Source organism: Mugil cephalus, chromosome 1 (assembly GCF_022458985.1).
Source record: "Mugil cephalus isolate CIBA_MC_2020 chromosome 1, CIBA_Mcephalus_1.1, whole genome shotgun sequence".
Lineage (NCBI taxonomy): Eukaryota > Metazoa > Chordata > Actinopteri > Mugiliformes > Mugilidae > Mugil > Mugil cephalus.
In genome coordinates this window covers 22,825,507-22,846,763 of record NC_061770.1, presented here as the reverse complement: position 1 = coordinate 22,846,763, position 21,257 = coordinate 22,825,507, and the positions used below count along the sequence as shown (strand labels likewise).

Below are 21,257 nucleotides of genomic sequence, written 5' to 3'. Positions count from 1 at the left end.
TCAATGTGAAAAAAACTCAGGCACCGTGTCTTGAGTCTAGACATATTTAGACAAGGAGACAGCGTGGGAGTTTATAACCAGAATCAGGAAAAAAAAACAACTTTATTTATCCCCGAGGGGCAATTGGGAGGGCAAAGAGTGGTATATAAAACTAAAGAGCAAGAGAAAAAATACCCAAAGGTGGGTGGACAAAAGCAGCATATTGTGTGTAATGACAGGCCTGCTACTAATAACAGAAATAATGAGATGAATCGTAAAAATATGAAATAAATATAAAAACAAACAAAAAAAAGTTATACTACTTCCCACACTGCATTATATATATATGCTTAAATAATTTGTCGTATTTTACATTATATATTTTTTGTCTTCATATTCGAAATAAACTTCAACTTTAATTTCAATGAGTGCACGATAAAGAGTTAATCTTAATGTGATTTGCTTGCAATACACTCTAGTACCGGTAGAGGCGATGACGCGCCTTTAAGCTGGTTTCCTAAACCCCCTTTTAGAAAGAAGAGAAGAAGAATAAGAAGACGGAGAAGGAGAAGAAGAAGGGGAGCGGAATCGGGTTCTGCTATGCCGGTGCGCTACGTGGCGACGTGCACCTAGAAGTCGGCATTACAATCCGCCAATGAACACGAAGAAGAAGAAGAAGGTGTCCGAGTTTCAACTATTTGTGACGCAACGCGTTCGGTAGAGAAGGAGAGCAAGAGACACGGTAGTTACCGCACCTTCGACCAAGGTAAGCTGAACAAAAGAGTGTCTATCAAACACGGAGCGAAACTCCTGCGCGTCAGTACGTTTATCTTATCGTCTTAAATTAAGATAACTGTGAAGCCCCCCCCCCCCCCTCTTTGAAGGCGCCCCTCTTATTTCTAAGACGACCGGGAGCCTCTTTTTTTTTAAGCAGATAAGTTGTGAAGTTGATGGAAACGAAGGGCAACACGGTTTAGGTCGCCGACTTCAAAATAAAACGACCGGGTTCCGAGCCGCGTAAGGAAACTGTTCTTGATCTAAAAGTGACAGTTTTACATCGGAGGATCCGTCGAGCGCTGCTCACACTTTGCCCGTCGTGCTTGACGCGAGCAGGAACTTTAATAGCAAAACTAGGTGGCTAACTGGTGTTAGCAGGTTAAGACATTGTTGAGCTAAAGGAGCTGGTATTCTAACAAATATCCTACATATAGTTTAACCGCGGTGACGTAAAGTGCGTTAGGTTTGTCGTAAGTCAACCTCTCCTCATACATCCTTACTTTTCGATAATTGCTAGTTTTTGTAGCACGTATGATTACGTTGGCACCGAAACTAAGACCGTGCTGTTTGGCGCTGTCTTGCTCAATTTTTTAACAAACCATAACCACAACTACATAAGCTGTAGCTCTCTACTTCAGCAAATAGCCACCACTTTACGACGTTCACGATGCTATTTTGTTTAATATTGCAGGTACGGTGGCCGAGAAAGTGCGATTAAACATGCAAATAAATAAAGAGAAAACGTCTTCTTCAGGTTGGAGTTGCAAATACAACAGGAAATAACGATAGTAAAACTACATCCAAGGACTCCTAAAAGTGGTGAATAGGCTCAGAATGAACGTCTAAATGTTATTAACTCTTCATGGGGCCAGGAACCACATTGACACACATTATAAATTGTGTCCCAGTGTCTCTCAGTGAGGTTTAGAAGCATGTGGTTTTCATTCGGTCCTTCAGAGAAGATCAAGGAAACATTCTCATATCAAATCCTTGTCAGATGTGGTCTGCACTTGTCCACCTTTGCATGAGCACTGAACATAACTGCTTTATTAGTTACCACAAAGAAGTGACCTGAGAAGTGTCTGATTCAGCACTTATGTTCTAATGGTCTAAATGCATGTTTACATTTGATTACCCCTCAAGGGCAATGGGGCATCTTGATTTAATCCATTTAGAAAAATCTCACAAAAGTAAAAAAAAGTCTTCTCATGACCTACAATACCACTCCAAGTATGTGAGTGAGTGCCCTATAAAGGGTTAATGCCGCCACTCTGCAAATGGTTTGTGTCAGTTTGTTAGATTATCTCAAACTGACAACAAAAACAAAGCTATCTCCAACACCACGGATGGGTAGCAACTGTCAACAACAGCAAGATTTGAATAACGGTTGTGTCCCAGCCAGGTTCATCTCTATTTGTGGTCCCATGTGAATATTTCCATTGCTTTTTGCAGTTCTCGCAGCGTATTTCTATATTATCTGATCTTATATCCTGGCCACGATATGTAGGGCACAATGTTATCTCCTTTAAATTGTGTGCAAATATTACTTAAGGCAGCGTTGCAAATAACGTTAGCAATTTTATTGTCACAGTTTAAACTTACTTTATTTATTTATGTCGCCAGTTAGATCACATGTAATGCAAAGGTTTGCTTAAGTATCTACATTTTAACCCTTCCAATTATGCACTTTTACTTATTAACAATTTTAATATTTGCAGCACAACTGACAAATTTGGTTGAAAAATGTCAACACCCTTAATTGTTGTGCTTTTTTAGTCAAATATACCACTATGAATGTCGGCAGTTGCAGTGCTTTGTTCAGCCACAAAGCTGTCACTTATTTGCTGCCATTGCAAATTTCACATTACCAGACTGCAGGTATGAATGACGTTCAGGGCTGCTGCCTAAACTATCGATTCATTGTTGAGCGTTATCTGATTTCAATTGGTTAAACTGTGCCTTATTATTAGTTAATAAATCAACATTTTCTCATATTTTAATATGAAGTTTATTAATGCAGAATGATTTGATTCATACAGAGTAGATCTACCTTATTCTTTGTTATATTCTGACATTAATTAAAAGACAATGGTGAGTGTAAATTTAACTTTAGTGGCTTTTGCTGATTGTGACTGGAAATGCTGCTGTATGATTTAGCTGCACAATGTTATTTACACCCACTTTGAGCATAACATTAATGGAAAACTACGTTATTTAGTTTTTATAAGTCTATATGCACATAAACAAACTGCTGACTACTTGTTTGTGATGTTCTCAGTAATCCAGGTCATGGCGTATGAAAAAACTAGGCTTACAACCTGGTGATGTACTTGACATTAGCATTGCTTTACTAGCTTTAAGTATCTGGTCTGGGAAAAAAAACAAAAACTAACAAACAAGCGCAGCTGATGGCACAATCGACTCTCATCGACATCGACTCTCAGACATCGGTCATTACCAAAGATGTGACTGTAATAGTCCAACTGACGCTGCTGTTTCATAATTCGGGGGTTTAAGAATTTCCACGCTTTTGCAAGTAATATTCAGGCAGACAACGTAAATATTGCGTCATAATGTTCCACGCAAATCAACGTATCCATGTGAATGACACCATTTACACCAACTAATCAATTAGCTTTTCACTGGTAGTGTACGTTGCATCATTGCAGCCCTAATTCCATTGCTGATCTACTGTTGCACAATTTGCTGTGTTCAAATTGAAAAAGTGACGCAGTGAATTTTCTTGAAGAAGTGTGCAGTATGTTCTTTTTTATTTTTAATGTCTCGGTTGTTTCTCAAGCATAAACTCTGACTAATCTATAACATCAAATTTATTCAGACTAGTTCACTAACATGGACACTTACACAGCTAAGTCATTGTAAGGTTTTAATTTTTAAAATATAAGTAGTTTTATTACTTGAACGCAACCTGCTGCCTTAACAGCGCCATGTTGGCCCCTTTTAATGTTTTCTTTTTTTATTCATCTTTTTTGAGCATTGGCTAAAATGAAATGTCTGGTATCAACTTATTTTTCTTTCTTTCCTTTTTGCAACAAAAAACCCTCCTTTAACAGTCTGCAGACTCTTTATATGCACTGTATGTCGAGGGTTCCAGCGTCAGTGTTTGCCAAATCAGATTTCGTCATTGTTTGCTTGTAACGGCACTGTCACATTGTTTGCGATATTTCTCTTCTCTGGCAGCAGAGCCGGTAACTCATTTCCTTCCTCATTTTCTGGATCAGCGGCCCTAACATTTTTATATTCCCAATTCTTTATTCTTTGTGCATTTGAAGGAAAAGCATGGCAATGACCGGCCAGAGCTCGTGCTCCTCGATGAGTAACCACACCAAGGAGCGGGTCACCATGGCCAAGGTGACTTTGGAGAACTTCTACAGTAACCTCATCGCACAGCACGAAGAGAGAGAGATGAGGTAATGCTCACAAGGTTCTCAGTGTGAAACCACACACTTTAGCGGTCGCCAGCCAAGAAGTGGCGACAACTCACCGTAATAGCCCAAATGCATCATCTGCTGTCTTGTTTTCTCCACTCTGAAAGCTTTCCTTTATGAAATGCCTGTTGTGCTTTGTTAAAATGTCATTGTTTACAGAATTTCTACTCTTATGATGAATAAAGATTGCAGACAAAGTCTCCTTTTCCGCACACCTGGCACCAGGAGATGCCAAAAATCTGTGCACAGACCGTTTAGTTTCATGCAGAGTTTCCCTCATCAACACATAATGTGTTTTGGTAACAAGGCCTCAAGGAGCTGGACAACAATATTGTAGAAGAATGATTAACTGTGGTGATAGGGTTTTTAATACAACTATGCTTAAACTACCTTGTGGCTATAAAACGGTAATTGCCAGATGTTTCTTTTCAGGCAGCAAAAGCTGGAGAAAGTGATGGATCAGGAAGGCTTGGCTGATGAAGAGGTGAGGAACTAACACTTGTCTTTATGCTTTACTGGTGTGTAGAATAATTCTGTTGTAAGCTGCAGAATGTACGTTGGATTTTTATATGTGAGTGAATGGTGCTGTTAAGTTCCTCATGATTGTCCCTGTGCAAGTGCTGCACACTTCCCAAGTCACACATCCGCCCACAGTCTTATCAATTGTTTCAGAGATTACAAAATGAAAGCTGGTGACTTACTGTGACCTGGGCAGTTTTCTTTTTCTAATCACACCGGCAATTTATCATTTTAAAACTACAGATAATACAATTTAACACTGTGTGTCACCAAGATTGATGTGTATTAAAAGTGCTGACTGTTTGTCTGCAGAAACGCCTCCGCCGTTCTGAGCATGCGAGAAAAGAGACAGAGTTTCTTCGTTTAAAACGGACTCGACTGGGTCTGGAGGACTTTGAGTCTCTGAAGGTGATTGGCCGGGGAGCTTTTGGCGAGGTAAAATACTTATTTGGATGACGTAGTAGTTCCTTGTGGTTCTTGGAGATTGAAAAACCCCTAAAGTTTGCACACTGTAAAACATTATGAAACAATATGGTATCTTAATACAATCTCTATTCTAATGAGATACTGTGAAAATCAATAGATATAAAAGGTGGTTAAGATAAATGCTTGTCAGTTATTAAGTGTTTAAAGTTAAAAGTTTTTTTTTTTTTTTTATGGCAGAGGTGTCCTGACTATAAATTCACAGGCCACAGTTCTGCTTTTAAACATCCCATGACTGAAACCCACAATCTATCAGCTGAAACACACCCAGTTTATTTTCGATAATATTTTTATCTGACTGTATGTTAATGTTAATGATTTTATGCTTTTTTTATGTTTTGTTGCGTCACTAGGTCCGCCTGGTGCAGAAGAAAGACACTGGTCATGTGTATGCTATGAAAATCCTACGGAAAGCTGACATGCTGGAGAAAGAACAGGTGAGGGCAGCAGTAGATGCAGACTTGAAGGCTGCTGGTTACATTGGGTGAATTATTCTTCTAATATTTATTGTTTTGTAGGTCGGTCACATTCGTGCTGAACGAGACATTCTGGTCGAAGCAGACAGCCTGTGGGTGGTCAAAATGTTCTACAGCTTTCAGGATAAGATGAACCTCTACCTCATCATGGAGTTCCTTCCTGGAGGTATGGCTCTCAAACAGCACGAGCCTGCTGTCAACTTTCTTGAAGTTGGGGGGAAAAAAATCCAAGTATAATGGAACCAGAGAAAGTGGTGGTTACCGGATGTAACGCTAGGTCTATGAGTAAATGCATTGAAGGAGCTCAAGCAAACTTGATTGTGGAATTCCAGTCAGACTACGAGGCAGCTGTCGTCACGTTCAGCACATGAGCATACTGTTATTTGACTACGCCATCAGATGTATTGAGCTACTGTTTTTTTTTGTTGTTGTTGTTGTTTTTTTTTTAACCGTTTGACCGTCTCATCCTGATTTCTGCTTCTAGGGGACATGATGACCCTGCTGATGAAGAAGGACACTCTGACAGAAGAAGCCACACAGTTCTACATAGCAGAGACAGTGCTGGCCATTGACTCCATTCACCAGCTGGGCTTCATCCACAGAGACATCAAACCAGACAACCTGCTGCTGGACTCCAGAGTGAGTCAGCACTGTGATCGCGTCAACTCTGAAAAATATATATAATATAATAACACAAATCCATATCATAGGGTGGCAGGTACAAAATGGTCCCAGATAGTCTTCAACTATCTGGGACCATTTTGTACATGCCACCCTATTGTATGTATAGATCCCTTTACACTTTAAACGGTGTGACATATTTTGAGGGGCGGGGCTTAGCTGGAGGCAAAACATCTCAAACACAGTAGCTTGTAAACACTGGTTAGCACATTTCAATGGACTGTTTTGGCAAGAATGGACGAAGGAAACGCATATTTCCTTATAGTGAAGCCTTTCCAACAAAGATATTATAAGAAGTAAATAACCACCGTGGAGGGTAACGTAGCAAATTTCCTCCAAATTAATTTAACACTGAATTTATTGTTGGATCTGGTTTAGAAGTGCTGGAAACGACAGTAATAAATCATCTGCATATTTGACTGTATGCAACCTTCCTCTGTTAGAGGCACCACTGCTAATTCAGTAACTATAGCACACAGCCTTGTATGGGGAACTTACATTAATTTAAATATATCAGACATGAGCAAAATTTGTTTGTAACCTAACTCCATGATGAAATATTATAGTGATGTTGCTAGAGCCCTTGAAAGTATGTAGTTCCTGGAGGACTAGCAGGTAGATAACCTCAGAGTACCCAGAACTGATCAGTCACTTAACTTTAGTAGCTATAATGGTGTGTTTTATGTTTTCAGGGCCACGTGAAACTCTCGGACTTTGGTTTGTGCACGGGGCTGAAGAGGGCTCATCGGACCGAGTTCTACAAGAACCTGAACCACAGCTTGCCCAGTGACCTCAGTAAGCAAAGTGAGTCAACCCTTTTCTATTTATTTTCATTATTTGCATGTCGCATTTGTCATTAAAATGTGCTTGTGTTGTCACTAATACATCAGTTTGTCTGTTGTATATGCATTTGTTTTATTATTGTTTTATTATTTAACCATGCACCAGAATAGGTTTGTGTTTATTCCCGTTCCTCTGCTGCCTTGTATTGAAGCCAAAAGAAATTATCATTAAGATTATTTGAGATTATTCTGAACGTTACCACCCATGTTGTTGTTGGCATTATCTTTTGTTTACTTCAGGCTGAATTTATAACCGTCCGTCCGGTGTAGTGTTATTGGGTTTATACCTTAGACTATAAATATGGACTGCTCCGCTAAAGTGAAGCCAAAGCTAGTAGAGCTCCCCCTGGTGTCTGTCTTAAGATCCACCCACTCAATATTAGTGGGCGGGACTTGGGCCAAAGCAAAAATACTAAAATATGTGTGTGTTTTTTTTTTTTTTTTTTGTTTTTTTTTTCCACGGACGGTTCATGTCATCTCAGGTAGTTAATCTACTGTTGATGCAGGTTCAAGTGTCAGTCTTTTGGATAAGTTTTGTTTTAGTTATTTTACGCTGCTACAAGATGCTGTCGCCCGTATCTCCAGGAAAATAATAATGTCATTTTGGCCAATGCATGGAAGTGGGGACACATAGTCCATATGTATATACAGTCAATGGTTTATACTATATATATATATATACATGTTCCATTTGGTTTTCCACCCGTTTGCAATTAAAGTGTGTCATTAAAGACATCATTTCTTCTTTTTCTTCTGAGCACTGCAGTGCGATTGCGACGCGAAACAGAAAACAATAATAACGCGACTAACTTTATTTCATCTCGTCTCGTTTTAGTCAACAAAAATGAGGAGACATTTTAGCAGAGTTTTTCTTTTGTAAAACACATTTAGTCTCGATATTATCCGACAACAATATTGCATTATATATTTAATTATAGTTATCGTCACAAGACCACCATTTACGTTTCGTCTCGTCTCGTTTTCGTCACGTGATAAAGGTTCGTTGATGACGATATTTCGTCATAATTTTCGTTGACGAAAGTAACACCATGTGCAACTTGATGTATTTTTGAGTTGTCAACATCAAGATATGCTGAACAAACAGCAGATTGGCATTTGTGAGGCTAAGGTGTGAGTGAGTTTCCCACTGACACAAACCTTGTGCAACTCAAAGCCTTTTATGGCTCGATGGTGCAACAATGTTGCCTCTGAAACAAGGCTGAGGCTTCTTTTCTGTGAATAGAGTCGTTTGTTATCTTTAATTTTTACGGCTTTTAATACAGAGCTTTTTTTAATTTATTTTTTTTTTTATTTTCGACAGCCTTCCAGAACATGAACTCCAAGAGGAAAGCAGAGACATGGAAGAGGAACAGGAGGCAGCTGGTAGGATTTTTCATCAGATCATTTCTGACTTGAGTCGTTTCTAGACTGTAGAAGACGACGCTCTTGTGCATTATGTTGTGTGGCAGCCACATCCTCATGACATCATAATAGATCATATCTAAAAAAAAATGAAAAATTGGGCTTCTTTTGTGAAAGGGAAACAGTCGTGTATAAACAATACTGTTAAGTTTAAAAAAAATCAACTACTATGGTTTAAAACCAGGTGAGAAATAATAAGTCCCAGTTTCTTAGTCTCAAATGAACTGGACCACAAACAAAACTGCACAATAACCTATAAATACTGGGAAAAAAATCCAAAATATTTATTAATATATAAGTACATTATAATGGTTACTTTAATAAGTTCATTTTATAAAACATATGATTTACAACCTGAAATTCTAAGAATACTGCAATTTTTTTGCTAAGTCCGTAATCAACGATAACAATCAGGACTAGAACTGCACATTATCCAGACACAAAACATTCAATTTATTGACAAAACATATAAACTGTTGTATTAAATATAGTAGTATTTAAAGATTATATTATCATAAAGACCATTGTCCTTAATGGATGGAATATAATATATGATATAATGTGCGTTTATTAAATCTTGATTCCCCCAAATGATCTGCTTATTAATCATTTTAGTCTATTATAGGTAATACAGTATTTAATTTTCAATTCTTTCCGTTTTTATCTCCTGTGTGCTCTGTCCTTTAAACCAGTATATAGTTTGCAACACTGCAAATGTCTCCCCACTGTGGGTTAATTAAAGGATTATCGTAAATTAAACTGGGAGAAATCTGTTTAGGGTCCTTTTCACTGCTGATGAAACCGTATCAACTTGACATTCTAGTGTTTATTTTTGTGTTTTAATGTCACAAATCAAACTCGTGCTTTTCCTCCTCCCTCCATCAGGCTTTCTCCACGGTGGGAACGCCAGACTACATCGCTCCAGAGGTGTTCATGCAGAACGGATACAACAAGCTCTGTGATTGGTGGAGCTTGGGTGTCATCATGTATGAGATGCTGATAGGTGTGGACCCAGTGGAACAAACGGATCAATATCCGCCTAATTTACACTTCACGGGAGTTAGACCCCAGTGCCGACCAGATGTGGTGTAAATGCTGCCTTCGCTGTCTTGCAGGTTACCCTCCCTTCTGCTCGGAAACGCCTCAGGAGACCTACAGGAAGGTGATGAACTGGCGAGAGACGCTCATCTTTCCTCCAGAAGTGCCTATATCAGACAAGGCCAAAGACCTCATCCTCCGGTAGGAACACAACTCGGTTAACACTTTAAATGTTTTCATGTTGAGTTGTGGCACTGAGACAATGTGATTGTGTGCAGGTTCTGCTGTGAGGAGGAGCACAGGATCGGTGCCGTAGGTGTAGAGGAGATAAAGACTAATTCTTTCTTTGAGGGAGTGGACTACGACCATATCAGGTGGGGACGGGTTATCGCACTCACAATTATTAAAGTATATTATAGAAAGTCTGTCCAACTCAAATCATGGCGCCATGTTTGCTACATCAGAGGTTAGTTTCTACAGTGTGACCCTATAGAGCGGATGTGCTACGTTGAAATAAATGTCTTATTTTCACCATTAACTGGCCTATAAATGTTATTGCCAAAGTCTGTCAATATGTAAAAGGCCCTCACTTAAATATCCCAGCGTCTACTTCCTTTAAATATCATAAATGAGCTGTAAAATGCTTTGTAGCCCAATCACCTCATCAGTCATGGAGCTGTGTTTACCTTCTCCTCAGTCTCCGTGTTCATCCATCACCGTTAAAAGGTTGAAATTACTCAGAAAAATTATGAATACTCAGAAATAGAGAAAATTAAACTAGTCTTGCTGTTATTTAGTAGCCATTTATTGTTAATATTGGAATCACACCATTAGCACGCTAGCCATGATAACTTCGTAGTAACTGAGGCAAAGTGTCAATGAAATTTTTCTACATGGACATAAATTACATGGGTTTCACAGTATATATGACACTAGCTGCTATTTTACTAAGGCTTTAGTCTAGATAACTAGCTAGCATACGGCTAGCATACGGCTAGCATACGGCTAGCATAAGGCTAGCATACGGCTAGCATACGGCTAGGTTAACAAACGTCATTCATTTGTAAAGCGGCGTTTTTGAGATCAAGGTTCACGTTAATGATGGTATAACTTTATTTTTCCTACATAAAATCTTAACAAACGTCAAAGAGAAACATTGACATTTACCTCATCACATAACAGGGAGAAATCAGCTGACATCCAGTTCTTTCTTTTTATCTTCTGCTCCTATAACTTTCTCCGTTGTTGTTCACTGGGAAAACGGTGGAGTTTCCTCCGTGTTTTCCTGATCCCAACTTCATTCTCTGTTATTGCCACTTCTCTATGGGTGAATATTGGTTAGATGTATCCAACATGGCGCCCATGAAACATGTGACCAGCTCAGAACCAATCAGCATAGAGGGACAGATCAGACGTTGGACAGACTCTCTGTGGACATCCCTATAATGAGTACTAGTACTAGTACTACAAGTAGACTTAGACTTAGACTTAGATTAATGATCCTCAAGGGAAATTACTTTGTCACAGTAGCTTTGTTGCACATAAAAGTAAACAGTCTTAAAAACACAAGAAAGATAAAATAAACTGAGATTAGATTAAAATAAAATGGGGAAAAAAAATATTATCCAGTAAAATAAATACATGAGCAGCTACTTTTAAGTCAGGATGGTCCCTCATACAGAAAACACTCAGTGGTTCCACACATTAGTACTAAACTGTGAACCTTTATGTCCGTCCCTGACGTTTCCTCTGACTCCACCGATGTGTCCTGCAGAGAGAGACCCGCTGCCATTCCCATAAATATTAAAAGCATCGACGACACCTCGAACTTTGATGAATTCCCTGATTCAGATATTCTCACACCAACGGGTACGTGTCACCTTTTACTATTTCGTGCCTTTGTCTTGTCATATCTAAAAACAATAAAATAAATAAATGTCTTTCTTTTCTTCAGCCCCGCAAGTGTGCAATCAGACGGAGGCCGACCTGAAGAACAAGGACTGGGTCTTCATCAACTACACCTACAAACGCTTCGAGGGCCTGACGGCTCGAGGAGCGATACCGTCTTACATGAAGTCAGGGAAGAGATAAAACCTTTTTCTGACTTGTCTTTTAACCTGCATCGTCCCCACGAGACACGGACGAGTTGTTCGGCCCCTCCCCCCTCACCCCCCTCCCCTCCCCAGGCCTGCTATGTGGGGGAACTCCATCCCTGTAAAGGAGAACTTGGATCCAGTTTTATTGTAACCTGAGGGATGAGGAGTCCGCATCACGTGGCACTGTAAATAATAAAAAGGGGGGCTCCTTTTCATTCCTCGCTTCCCATAGGAACTTTTCACTCGACCATAGGACCCCCCCTTTGCTCCGTTTCTGAAAGTCTGCTTCAGTTTCAGCTCCAGAGGGTACCTCTCTCCTTCCCACTTTTACACTTGTTTTTTGCGCAAGTGGATGCTGTTGGATGTCTTCAGACCTGATCCCAGAATCATTAACATTCAATCCTTGTTAAACCAGCACCAGGCGTTTGGACCTACCAAGGGCTCTCCTCCTCCTCCTCCTCCTCCTCCTCTTTCTTTCTTTCTTTCTTCTTCTTCTAAACTGATTTATTTTAACTTATCAACTCAAACACTGCATTACGTCGTCACTTGAAAAGAATCAGGTGCTCTTCAGGGATTCTGTCCAAACCTTTCCTTCGTGGTTTCCTAGCAGAGCTCACCTCCGGACGCTCAGTCTCTTCTAACCAGCGGTGGCTTCCTGATGAGGTGACCTAACCAAAGATTATGAGCTGAATGTTTTTTGCTTGTTCTCGCAAATTGCATCACTTCTTCTTGTAACTTGTACTTTTACAGATTTGAGATTTGCTTGATGGAACGTTTGACTATATATATGTGGATATATATATATATATATATATGGATGCATTCTTCTTTTTTTGTTTTGTTTTTTAATGGAACAAACCCACAGAGTCCAGTGACTCATTTATGTTCAGACACCTTGAGCTTCTCGTGAGACGTGTGACGTGGGGGTAGGGTGTAGGGTTGGCCAGACTATTTTTTTGCTGTAGTTCTGCACCACAGTTCAAACTATAGTGCGAAACTTATATTAAATGCAAAGTAATGTCAAACCGAGAGAACCATAAATTAAAAACTAGAGCAAACGTTTCTTCAAAAAAAAAAGGAAAAAAAAGGCTTAAAAGGGTTATTCAGTAATTAAATTCGTATTTATTGGTGCAGCTCTGCAAATGTATACATCTCATAGACTTGTTTGGCTACAACTAAATGTTTATTTTTTGGATTAATCTGTCGACTGGTGGAATTTGCGTCGAAACAGAACGTGAGAAAATTGTCTGCATGAGGTGACGTTAACTGTCTGGAAACCCCCTTTGAATTTATTACAGCGCCGTTCGGAGTCTTATCAGCTCGACACGGCTCAAATATTACCTGTTTTTTTTTTTTTTTTTTCCTCTGCCCTATATGCAAAAACAAAAATAATGAGGGCGCTTCCTTTGCATGGCCGTCTCCAGGTCCCTCCTCTAATCTAATGCAGGGCTCTTGCTGTTGATCATGCAGAAAGCTCAGAGTTGGTGCTGATGCCACTGTCCTGTGATTATATTGATTTTATTTTTTATTTTCTCGGGCTGAAACAACGAACTTCCTGCTAACCTGCAGTTGCCCAGACAGGAAATAGAACCTGCAGCTACTTTACTGATCCTCTCAGCCTCGACGACAACCTTCCTCGTCAGTTTTAGAGGAACGTCCCGTTCTTCGTAAAACGTCGCTGTTGTGCCATATTCTCTCCGGTTGTTGACTGTCTCCACTGTGTTTCGCGTTACATCGAATGCCTTGTCCCAGAAAAAAAAAGAAAAATAGAAATAGAAACCAGAGGTCAGCTCAGACGCAGGAAGGTTCGTATGGTCACATCCGGTGTGATCGATTTCACATGAGGTGATGAGAAGCTGATCGTCGCCCACTTAACAATACCCACATAATGTTCCGCTCTGGATTTCAGTGGTGTTCCGTAGGTTAGCATTAAAGGTTTGAGTTAGTTGTACACTTTAAAATAAAAGAAGAGAGAAACACGGGGGCACAACGTTTTCTAGCATTTTCCAATGAACACAATATCCTAAATGCTGTCTTTTAAAATGAATGTAAATTAAGTGCGTTTGTTTGCAGCAGTGAAGCCTAGACCATACTGTTTTTAACCTTTTTTTTGTTTTTTTGTTTTGTTTTTCCTGACACCAGATAAAATTAAAGGAGCAGTAATTAAGTAATTAGCAAAAACAAAAAGGACAAATGATAAGAGCCAGAGATCAAACTTGGAGAAAAGCTGAGTCCGAATGATAATTTATTTTGACCGATGACTCAGTTTAAATTTATAAGAGAGAAAATTGATCATACTTTCAGATTTACAAAGCAATAATTGGCCTTTATGCAGTTAAGATAGCACTTTATTACTGTGACCAACAATTTCTATGCCTCCGGAGTCAAATCTTTTTGTCATTTTCACCTTTTTTTTTTTTCCTTTTTTAAAAAGAATAATCCTTTCCAACCATTTCTTTCTAACAGTTGAGTCTGAAGGCTTTTCTTCTTGTCTGTAATATAGTGTATGCAAGTAGCGTGTAGATGATGCACAACTCATTCGACGTCATTTTTAGAAAAGCACACAACCAGGCTTTGTTTTATTTTATTTTATTCTTCTATAGCAGGGATCCACTGTTGAATTAAAATCTACTGCGATGCTCCGCGTTTGCATGTTTTTAAAACCGAACTGCGGACGATTCTTCTTGAAGCAATAAGTCACGATTGCCGCTCGTGTTGCTGAGTGCGTGCGGTTTGAAGCTGTGTGGATGTGATGGGTGGAAGCAGTGTAACGGTGGATTGCTTGAAGAGCTGTATGCTGATTTGTACAATAAATGCTCAGACACGTGTGCGTGTATGCGGTGCATCATGTACCACGTTTGGTCCAAAGCGCTTTGTTTTTAAGTGTTTATGTTGAAGCTGCTGAGCGTGTTAATCGTAGCCTATGCAACTGACCTGTGCTTTTGTGAGCATTTAAAAAGTTTTTGACATTACAATATTATGCTTTTGTATTTATTTATTCCAAAAAAAAAAAAAAAACATTTGTTTCAGGTAAGTTTATCTTCCAGACCAGGGGTGTCACAGTCGTTTTAGTTCAGGGGGCCACATCAGTAAGATAACAGCATAATAACCCGTAAGTAATGACAAATCCAAACAATTTCCATTTGTTATAGTGCAAAGGAGAACAAGTAAACTTAAAAAATATGAAATTTCATCAGAAAAATAAGTGTAATTTGGGCATATTGCACGTTCCAGAGAGTTGAGCCAAATATAAAAAAATATGTATAAAAAATGGACGCCATGACAGCTCCTTTAACCTCTGAGACCTGAAATTTAGTTTGCTATACATTTTAAATTTCTCCAAGGTATTTGGGATGAGTAGGACCTAAGACGTATCCAAACATCTTTGAACAAGAAGTAGTACATTGCTGAGAAAAAAACAGGATGGCAAACAATGAAATCCCAATGTCCTCAAATGAGTACTTGCTAATTAGCGACGTTGTCTAGAAAACTAGATTATTAACTAGAAAAGTTAATCATAAATACACAAGTTTCAATCATAAAATTTGATGAGGTTTTGGTCCTTGTCCACTTTTGTCCTGTGATTGGCTGCAAAATAAATCAGCCCACCATCATGTTCTTACCCCGACTAGTGCGTTGACTCTTTGCTACCACTAGGTGGCAGACTAAAGTGTCCACTTAATGTCCCCGTATGAGGACGCTGGGTCTCAGGAGGTTAAAAGTGAAGCCAAAGCAAGCAGAGCTCCCCCTGGTGTCTTGGCTGCAGTATAGTATAAGTCCCTCCATGTTAGTGGGCGGGACTTGGGCCAAACTAAAACAAAGTCAAATATATTTAGCTATATTTTAAGGCTGGTTTCTAGTTAATATAACACTGATACATGTTTAAGGGTCCAATTTTAGCTTCAGTTTAGCTACAAAAACAGTGTAGAGCAAGGAAGCAGAGATGTGGTGTCCATTTTTTTTACAGTCTATGCTTCACACTCATTACTGTGTTCATTCTTGCTTGGAATCGTACATTTTAAACTATGCTTTAACTTCGTATGCTACTGATGACTGAACACAAATGAAACAAGCAGCTGCAGGAGCTCCAGGCCTGCTCAGCAGTGTAGCTGTAACTGCAATTAAAACTAACATGTATTTATATAGTTTAATGTAATTAGGCCACCTTAAATCACAACTAAGACTGTGCATTAATTATTCTGCTGCAGTGCTTTGTAAGGCAACGCATGAAGCTGAACAACCCAGCAGCTACAGGACAAACATATTTAGAGGTGAGGCTGATCAAGTACTCTCAAGATGAAAGCAGGTTTGGAAAAGACTGACCAGAGACTTGGCACAACAACAACAAGACCTGATATGGAATGAGGGTCTTAAAGAGGTTTAGAAATGTCTGGCTCCATGACCAAATCAGGTCTGTGGACGTCAAAAAGGAATTCTTGCTGTGATACTCCGACCATAGTGACACCTTGGCCCACTTTAGTGATAATCTTTAACAGAAGAAGGCAAACAAAACTTATATAAATTAACATAAACCTCATTTTATTGGCATCTGTTATTTAAATTATTAGCATTACAGTCAGTAATATGTACATGACGCAAGTGATACACCTCAAATTACATTAAATTGTTAATCACACTATGATAAGTTGGCTTTCAGAGCAGCGGCTGTCTGACTGTAGAGTCTAGCTGTAGTTCCTCAGGTACACAAGTCTGTGAGGCTGGAACTTCTCCCGACACAGGGGACACTCGGCCTGTTGCAATGACACAAACGCACATGTGTCTGAATTACACAAAGCCTAGTATCTGTCGAAATATCCTGGAGGAACTTGTTCTGGTGATGACATAAGCCTGACCTTGGTGTTGCACCACTCTGTGATGCACTCCCAGCAGAAGAGGTGACCACAGGGGGTGGAGGTGGAGTTCCTCCTTTCCTCCAGGCAGAGGATGCAGGAGGCAGCTCTGGAGCTGGAGCTCTGGGTCTGCTGAGGACTGGAGACAGACACACACACCCCGATCAGGCATAACATTATGACCACCTTCTTAATATTGTCTAGGTTTCCCTTGTGCCTGTCTGGAAACCAGATGTTATCAGTGGGGGTCCCTCACAAAGGACCTATTCCCAGACTCGGGTTCAGGTCCGATACCTGAGGTCTCTGTAGAGCTTCCACTCCCGTCTGGCTCTCTGTCTCTGTCTGAAGTTGTTGATCTGCAAATACACGGTGATGAGCAGCTGGAGGAGGGACATGGCGCCCAGCAGCCTGTAGAAGCTCCGGATGGCGCCGTCATCGCCGCTCGGCCCCATCACACGCAGCTACGCACACAAACACACACACACACACACACATTAACATGGGTGGATATGACCCGTGAAGTAAATTAAGTTCAGCTTCAGCCTTCTATAGATCAGATATGACAATAAGTCATCTCCCTGCACTGATGTGCATGAAGATGTTCTTTAAACAGCCGTGTGACACGTGTAAATCCTACATCCCACTGTTTGGAGTTTAGTTTGAAGTTGTTTTTTGAGGGCTGTGATTGGAGGAGGCTGTTTGACCATTCAACTTTTAATGTGATGTGTAGCTATTATTTGTCTCTCTTCATTATTATGAATGTTTCAGTAAAAACGGGAGCAAATATTCAACTACAGATGTTATGTTTACTTTGACGAATATTTTAGAATACTTTGTACTTATTTGACCGATTATACCAGCAGAACATTATGACCATCTGCCTAAAACTGGATGTGAGCCCAGACTAGGGATGGGCATCGATATCCGGTCCTTCTAAAGAACCGTTTCCAATTGGTTCAATTTATCGATGTCATCGATTCCCCTTATCAGTACTTTTCGTGACAAATCTTTACATCCCAGTCCAGAAGGTGGCGGTAACACACCTAAAGGTTGCCAACCACCGTAAAACAATGACTGAAATGGTTGAAAGTGGCTTCACTTCACTAATAAGGACCGTAACAGCAGAATGTGGAATTTATGCAGCACCGTAATTTCAAGCAAAGGTGGCAACACCACCAACATGATAAAGCATTTGTCGACAACACACGGCGTTAAATTCCGAGAGTGAGATGTGTTCGACAGTCTCCGGTCAACAAATGCAGCTAATGCTAATTCTCAGCAGAGCAGAGTTAGTGAGGATCCAGTCACCAGTTTCCAATGTTTCTTACACAAGCTCTTATCTATTGTTTAGAAACTCAATAAAATTGCTGCCGTTTACACAAAGCCACGAACGTCTACTTTTTCAAGACAGGAGGAATTGATAAGGGAATCGATAATTGGCGTCCGTATCAATAAAATCTCATCCCATCCCTAGCACCGACCCATCGATACACGGACTCCGCCGGACTTCTAAAGCCGTGCAGCGGTATCTGGCACCGAGATGTTAGCAGCAGATCCTTTAAGTCCTGCAAGCTGTGAGCTGAAGCCTCCGCGGATCAGACTCGTTCCTCCAGCTCATCCCACACATGCTCAGTTGGATTGAGATGTGGAGAATGTGGAGGCCAAGACAACAGACTGAATTTGTTGTTATGTAAATCAAACCTTTCCTGAATCATTTTTTTGGTGACAGGGAGCGTTAATACTGCTTCCATAAGAGTGTGTGCATGGTCTACAGCAACACTTAGCTGGGTGGTGCGTCTCTAAAAGTAATATCCATGAATGTAGGTGCATGATACACATGGAGTCACCTACGTAGCTGATACCCGCCGCCCTCTTGGACATGTGGTAGAAGGAGCCACTGATGTAAAACACGGCCACGTGGAGGCTATGCAGGAGGGTCTGGGTGAAAAGCACAGCCGGCAGACACGCTCTCCTCTGGGGCTCCGACAGCAGCCCCACCGCCCTCTGCACCCATCTCCTCAGCCGGGACTCCAGACTCCACGGTGCAGAGGCCGCTCTCTGCCGACCTCCGCCGCTCTCCTGCCCGCCCTCCAGCTCGTTCTCCAGGGCCACCAGGACCTTGTTGAGGAGGTAAGGAAAGAAGGCGTGGCAGAGGATGAAGAGGCCCTGTCTGGCCTTCGAAGGGATTCGACGCTTAGTCGGGTCCACCTGGACGATGTTGACGTACTCCTCACCCAGAGTTTGACATCCTGGAGGAGAGAAGAATACAAATCAAACCTAATGATAAAACAACACCTTGATCACACTAGGTGAAGGTTGTTTTCATCGAGGACGGCGGCTACCTGAGAACGTCGTTAAACCAAAGTATGCGAGATCTGACAGCAGCTCTATCTCTCTCCTCCAGTCCAGCCATGATTTGGATCCTGCAGAAAGATCGAGACAGAGAAATCCAGACATTTTCCATTTGTTTTAGTGCAGAGGATGTTTACATTTAATAAACTATCCCTTAAAAAAATTATGTTTTTTAAGAAAAATAAGTGTAATTTGGGCACATTCCTGTCTGCTGTTCAGTCCTGGGTCTCAGTGTTGAGTTCTGTTCACTTCTCTGACTCAAAAAGTGGACAAATTGGCAATAGCCCACAGGCCATATTATATGTCTGACACCGGTGTTCCAGACAGTTAAGCCAAGGTTCACACCTTAGACTGTATAACAAATAAATTTTAAAAAAGGACGCCATGACAGCTCCTTTATAAGTGAAGCCAAAGCAAGTAGAGCTCCCCCTGGTTTTAAAGGATGAATTCTGTCATTTGAGGTAGTTAATGTAACACTGATGCATTTTTATGGGTCCAAGTTTAGCTACAAAAACAGCACAGTGTAGAGCAAGGAGGTGGAGATGTGTCATCCACTTTTTTTCCCGGAGGAATTAATCTCAACCTCAGCTAATTCATGTATGAATAACTGCTTTCCCAAATCCTACAATATAACGAGGTATATTGGCTGAAACTTAAATTATGAATCTGCAGCGTTTGAAAGACATTTCTACTGAGGTAAAGGTTGGAGACACTGTAAATTAATGATAATGAAAATGAATGATTGTGAAATGTTATTTATTTTGAAGGGCTGCTGCTTCAAATAAGGATATAGTGCAAAAGAAATCAAGGACTGACTTTTACCTTTTTACCCTTTCTCACCGCATGGATGGAAAACCATACAAATTAACACAAGAATACAAATTAAAGTTCAGTACAGCTGTTGTCCAACCATCTGACCCAACACTCACCTGCAAGTGTCTGATAAGCCTCGTTGGCGATGTTCCTCAGGGAGGCTCGATAGTATTCGTCCTTTTGACTGGACCGAATCAACTGGGACTGGTTTGCAGGAACGAGAGGCATGATGAGCCAACATCCGTCATGCACATGCTGCTACGTGAAGTTACAAGACATCATAGCGAGGTAATAATAAGTCAGACCCGGCGTGTTAAGCTGCTGCTAGCAGTAATGTGGCAAACACTTAAAAACACCGGCGAATTGCAAAAATAAATAAAGGACAGCGCGCAAACATGTTTAACCGCTATCTTATGACCGTCGTGCCGTATTCCCCTTCACTATTTATCAATATGCACCAATATTCCTTCGTAGTAGTTTATACTTTTCATATAACTAAAAACACGGAAGTCGCCGCTCTCAAAGCAAACTGATAATCAAGCTCATAACTCACCGGCGCCTCTCGGTGGCGGGAGGTGGTATTACATGCATGTGTAAAAAAGTATGTTGCCTCAGGGTAATTTTTTACTCAAAAAATACATAACAGGTAACATTTATTTGGGTTCCAGCACATGTGGGGGTGGGAGGGAATGAAAAAGAAGACAGGTTAGTAGTAGAGATGCATATAAGTACTTCTAATTGAAGAGTCTAATCAAAGATGTGTGATACAGAGAGCAAAGGAAGGAGGAAGAAATAGGAAAGAACTGAGATTAAGGCATTGTTCTTTGAATAATACATTAAAATTGGCCATGATGTGAGGCTGTGTGAAAGGTGTCAGGAAATGGAAACGATTGAACATGTTATTATGCGGTTCCGGAGGTATGAGGAACAAAGAGGTGTGATGAGGAACAGGCTGAGGAAATGTGGGGTGAAGGAGGTAACATAGGGGATAGGGTGCAGGGAAAGATACTGCTACAGTATATGAGCATTTATTATTATTGTCAGAGCCAAAATTTGAAGAGACGGCTGGTAACAAGATGAAGTGTAATGTTTTTTTTTTATTTTCATTCGTTGTAACTTACCATTGCAGCAGTACATCCCACGCAGAAATGAATTTCAATTTTATTTATATAGCATCAATAACCAGACAAGTTGAAGGAAGCAAGTCCCTTCAGGCTAAATCCGGCCGGGTACAGACAGAAACAAAGAGAGAAGAGAGCAGCAGCAGCAGGAACAAGATGTACATCTAGAATCTGATCGTGATGTGTTTTAGTTCTCATACAGGTGAGTACAGGTGAATATAAGCAGTATCATAGGCAGGTTGGTGAATGATGCATTCAGGTCAATAACTGCAGGAAGACATGACCGCTGGGCAGGTTGATGAGAACCAGGATTCACAAATGATTAATAAGGAGCTCTGCAGGTGAGAAACACATGGCTC

At 40.4% G+C, this 21,257-nt stretch overlaps 2 protein-coding genes across 2 annotated transcripts; one reads left to right on the top strand and one right to left on the bottom strand.

The window, feature by feature from the left end:
- The first annotated feature begins 529 nt into the window (after positions 1-529).
- Positions 530-14,630, top strand: stk38a (serine/threonine kinase 38a). The gene is made up of 14 exons (XM_047594582.1): positions 530-745; positions 4,050-4,187; positions 4,638-4,689; positions 5,037-5,159; positions 5,561-5,644; positions 5,726-5,849; positions 6,168-6,322; positions 7,057-7,168; positions 8,528-8,589; positions 9,514-9,631; positions 9,744-9,867; positions 9,945-10,040; positions 11,441-11,535; positions 11,621-14,630. Exons 2-14 carry the CDS (start codon positions 4,057-4,059, stop codon positions 11,755-11,757), a joined length of 1,413 nt encoding a protein of 470 aa, XP_047450538.1. The 5' UTR covers positions 530-745; positions 4,050-4,056; the 3' UTR covers positions 11,758-14,630.
- Positions 13,126-20,316, bottom strand: pex10 (peroxisomal biogenesis factor 10). Its single transcript, XM_047594594.1, has 6 exons — positions 19,894-20,316; positions 18,955-19,035; positions 18,464-18,861; positions 16,907-17,073; positions 16,616-16,751; positions 13,126-16,513 (listed from the first exon to the last, which is right to left on the bottom strand). Exons 1-6 carry the CDS (start codon positions 20,003-20,005, stop codon positions 16,445-16,447), a joined length of 963 nt encoding a protein of 320 aa, XP_047450550.1. The 5' UTR covers positions 20,006-20,316; the 3' UTR covers positions 13,126-16,444.
- Positions 20,317-21,257: the final 941 nt, after the last annotated feature.

Coding starts and splice junctions, on each gene's coding strand:
- stk38a (XM_047594582.1), top strand. CDS start 4,057: ATGGCAATGACCGGCCAGAGCTCGTGCTCCTCGATGAGTAACCACACC. Junction 4,690..5,036: donor AAGGCTTGGCTGATGAAGAG/GTGAGGAACTAA, acceptor GTTTGTCTGCAG/AAACGCCTCCGCCGTTCTGA. Junction 6,323..7,056: donor ACCTGCTGCTGGACTCCAGA/GTGAGTCAGCAC, acceptor TTATGTTTTCAG/GGCCACGTGAAACTCTCGGA.
- pex10 (XM_047594594.1), bottom strand. CDS start 20,005: ATGCCTCTCGTTCCTGCAAACCAGTCCCAGTTGATTCGGTCCAGTCAA. Junction 19,036..19,893: donor GGCTTATCAGACACTTGCAG/GTGAGTGTTGGG, acceptor ATCTTTCTGCAG/GATCCAAATCATGGCTGGAC. Junction 16,752..16,906: donor AAGCTCTACAGAGACCTCAG/GTATCGGACCTG, acceptor GTCTGTCTCCAG/TCCTCAGCAGACCCAGAGCT.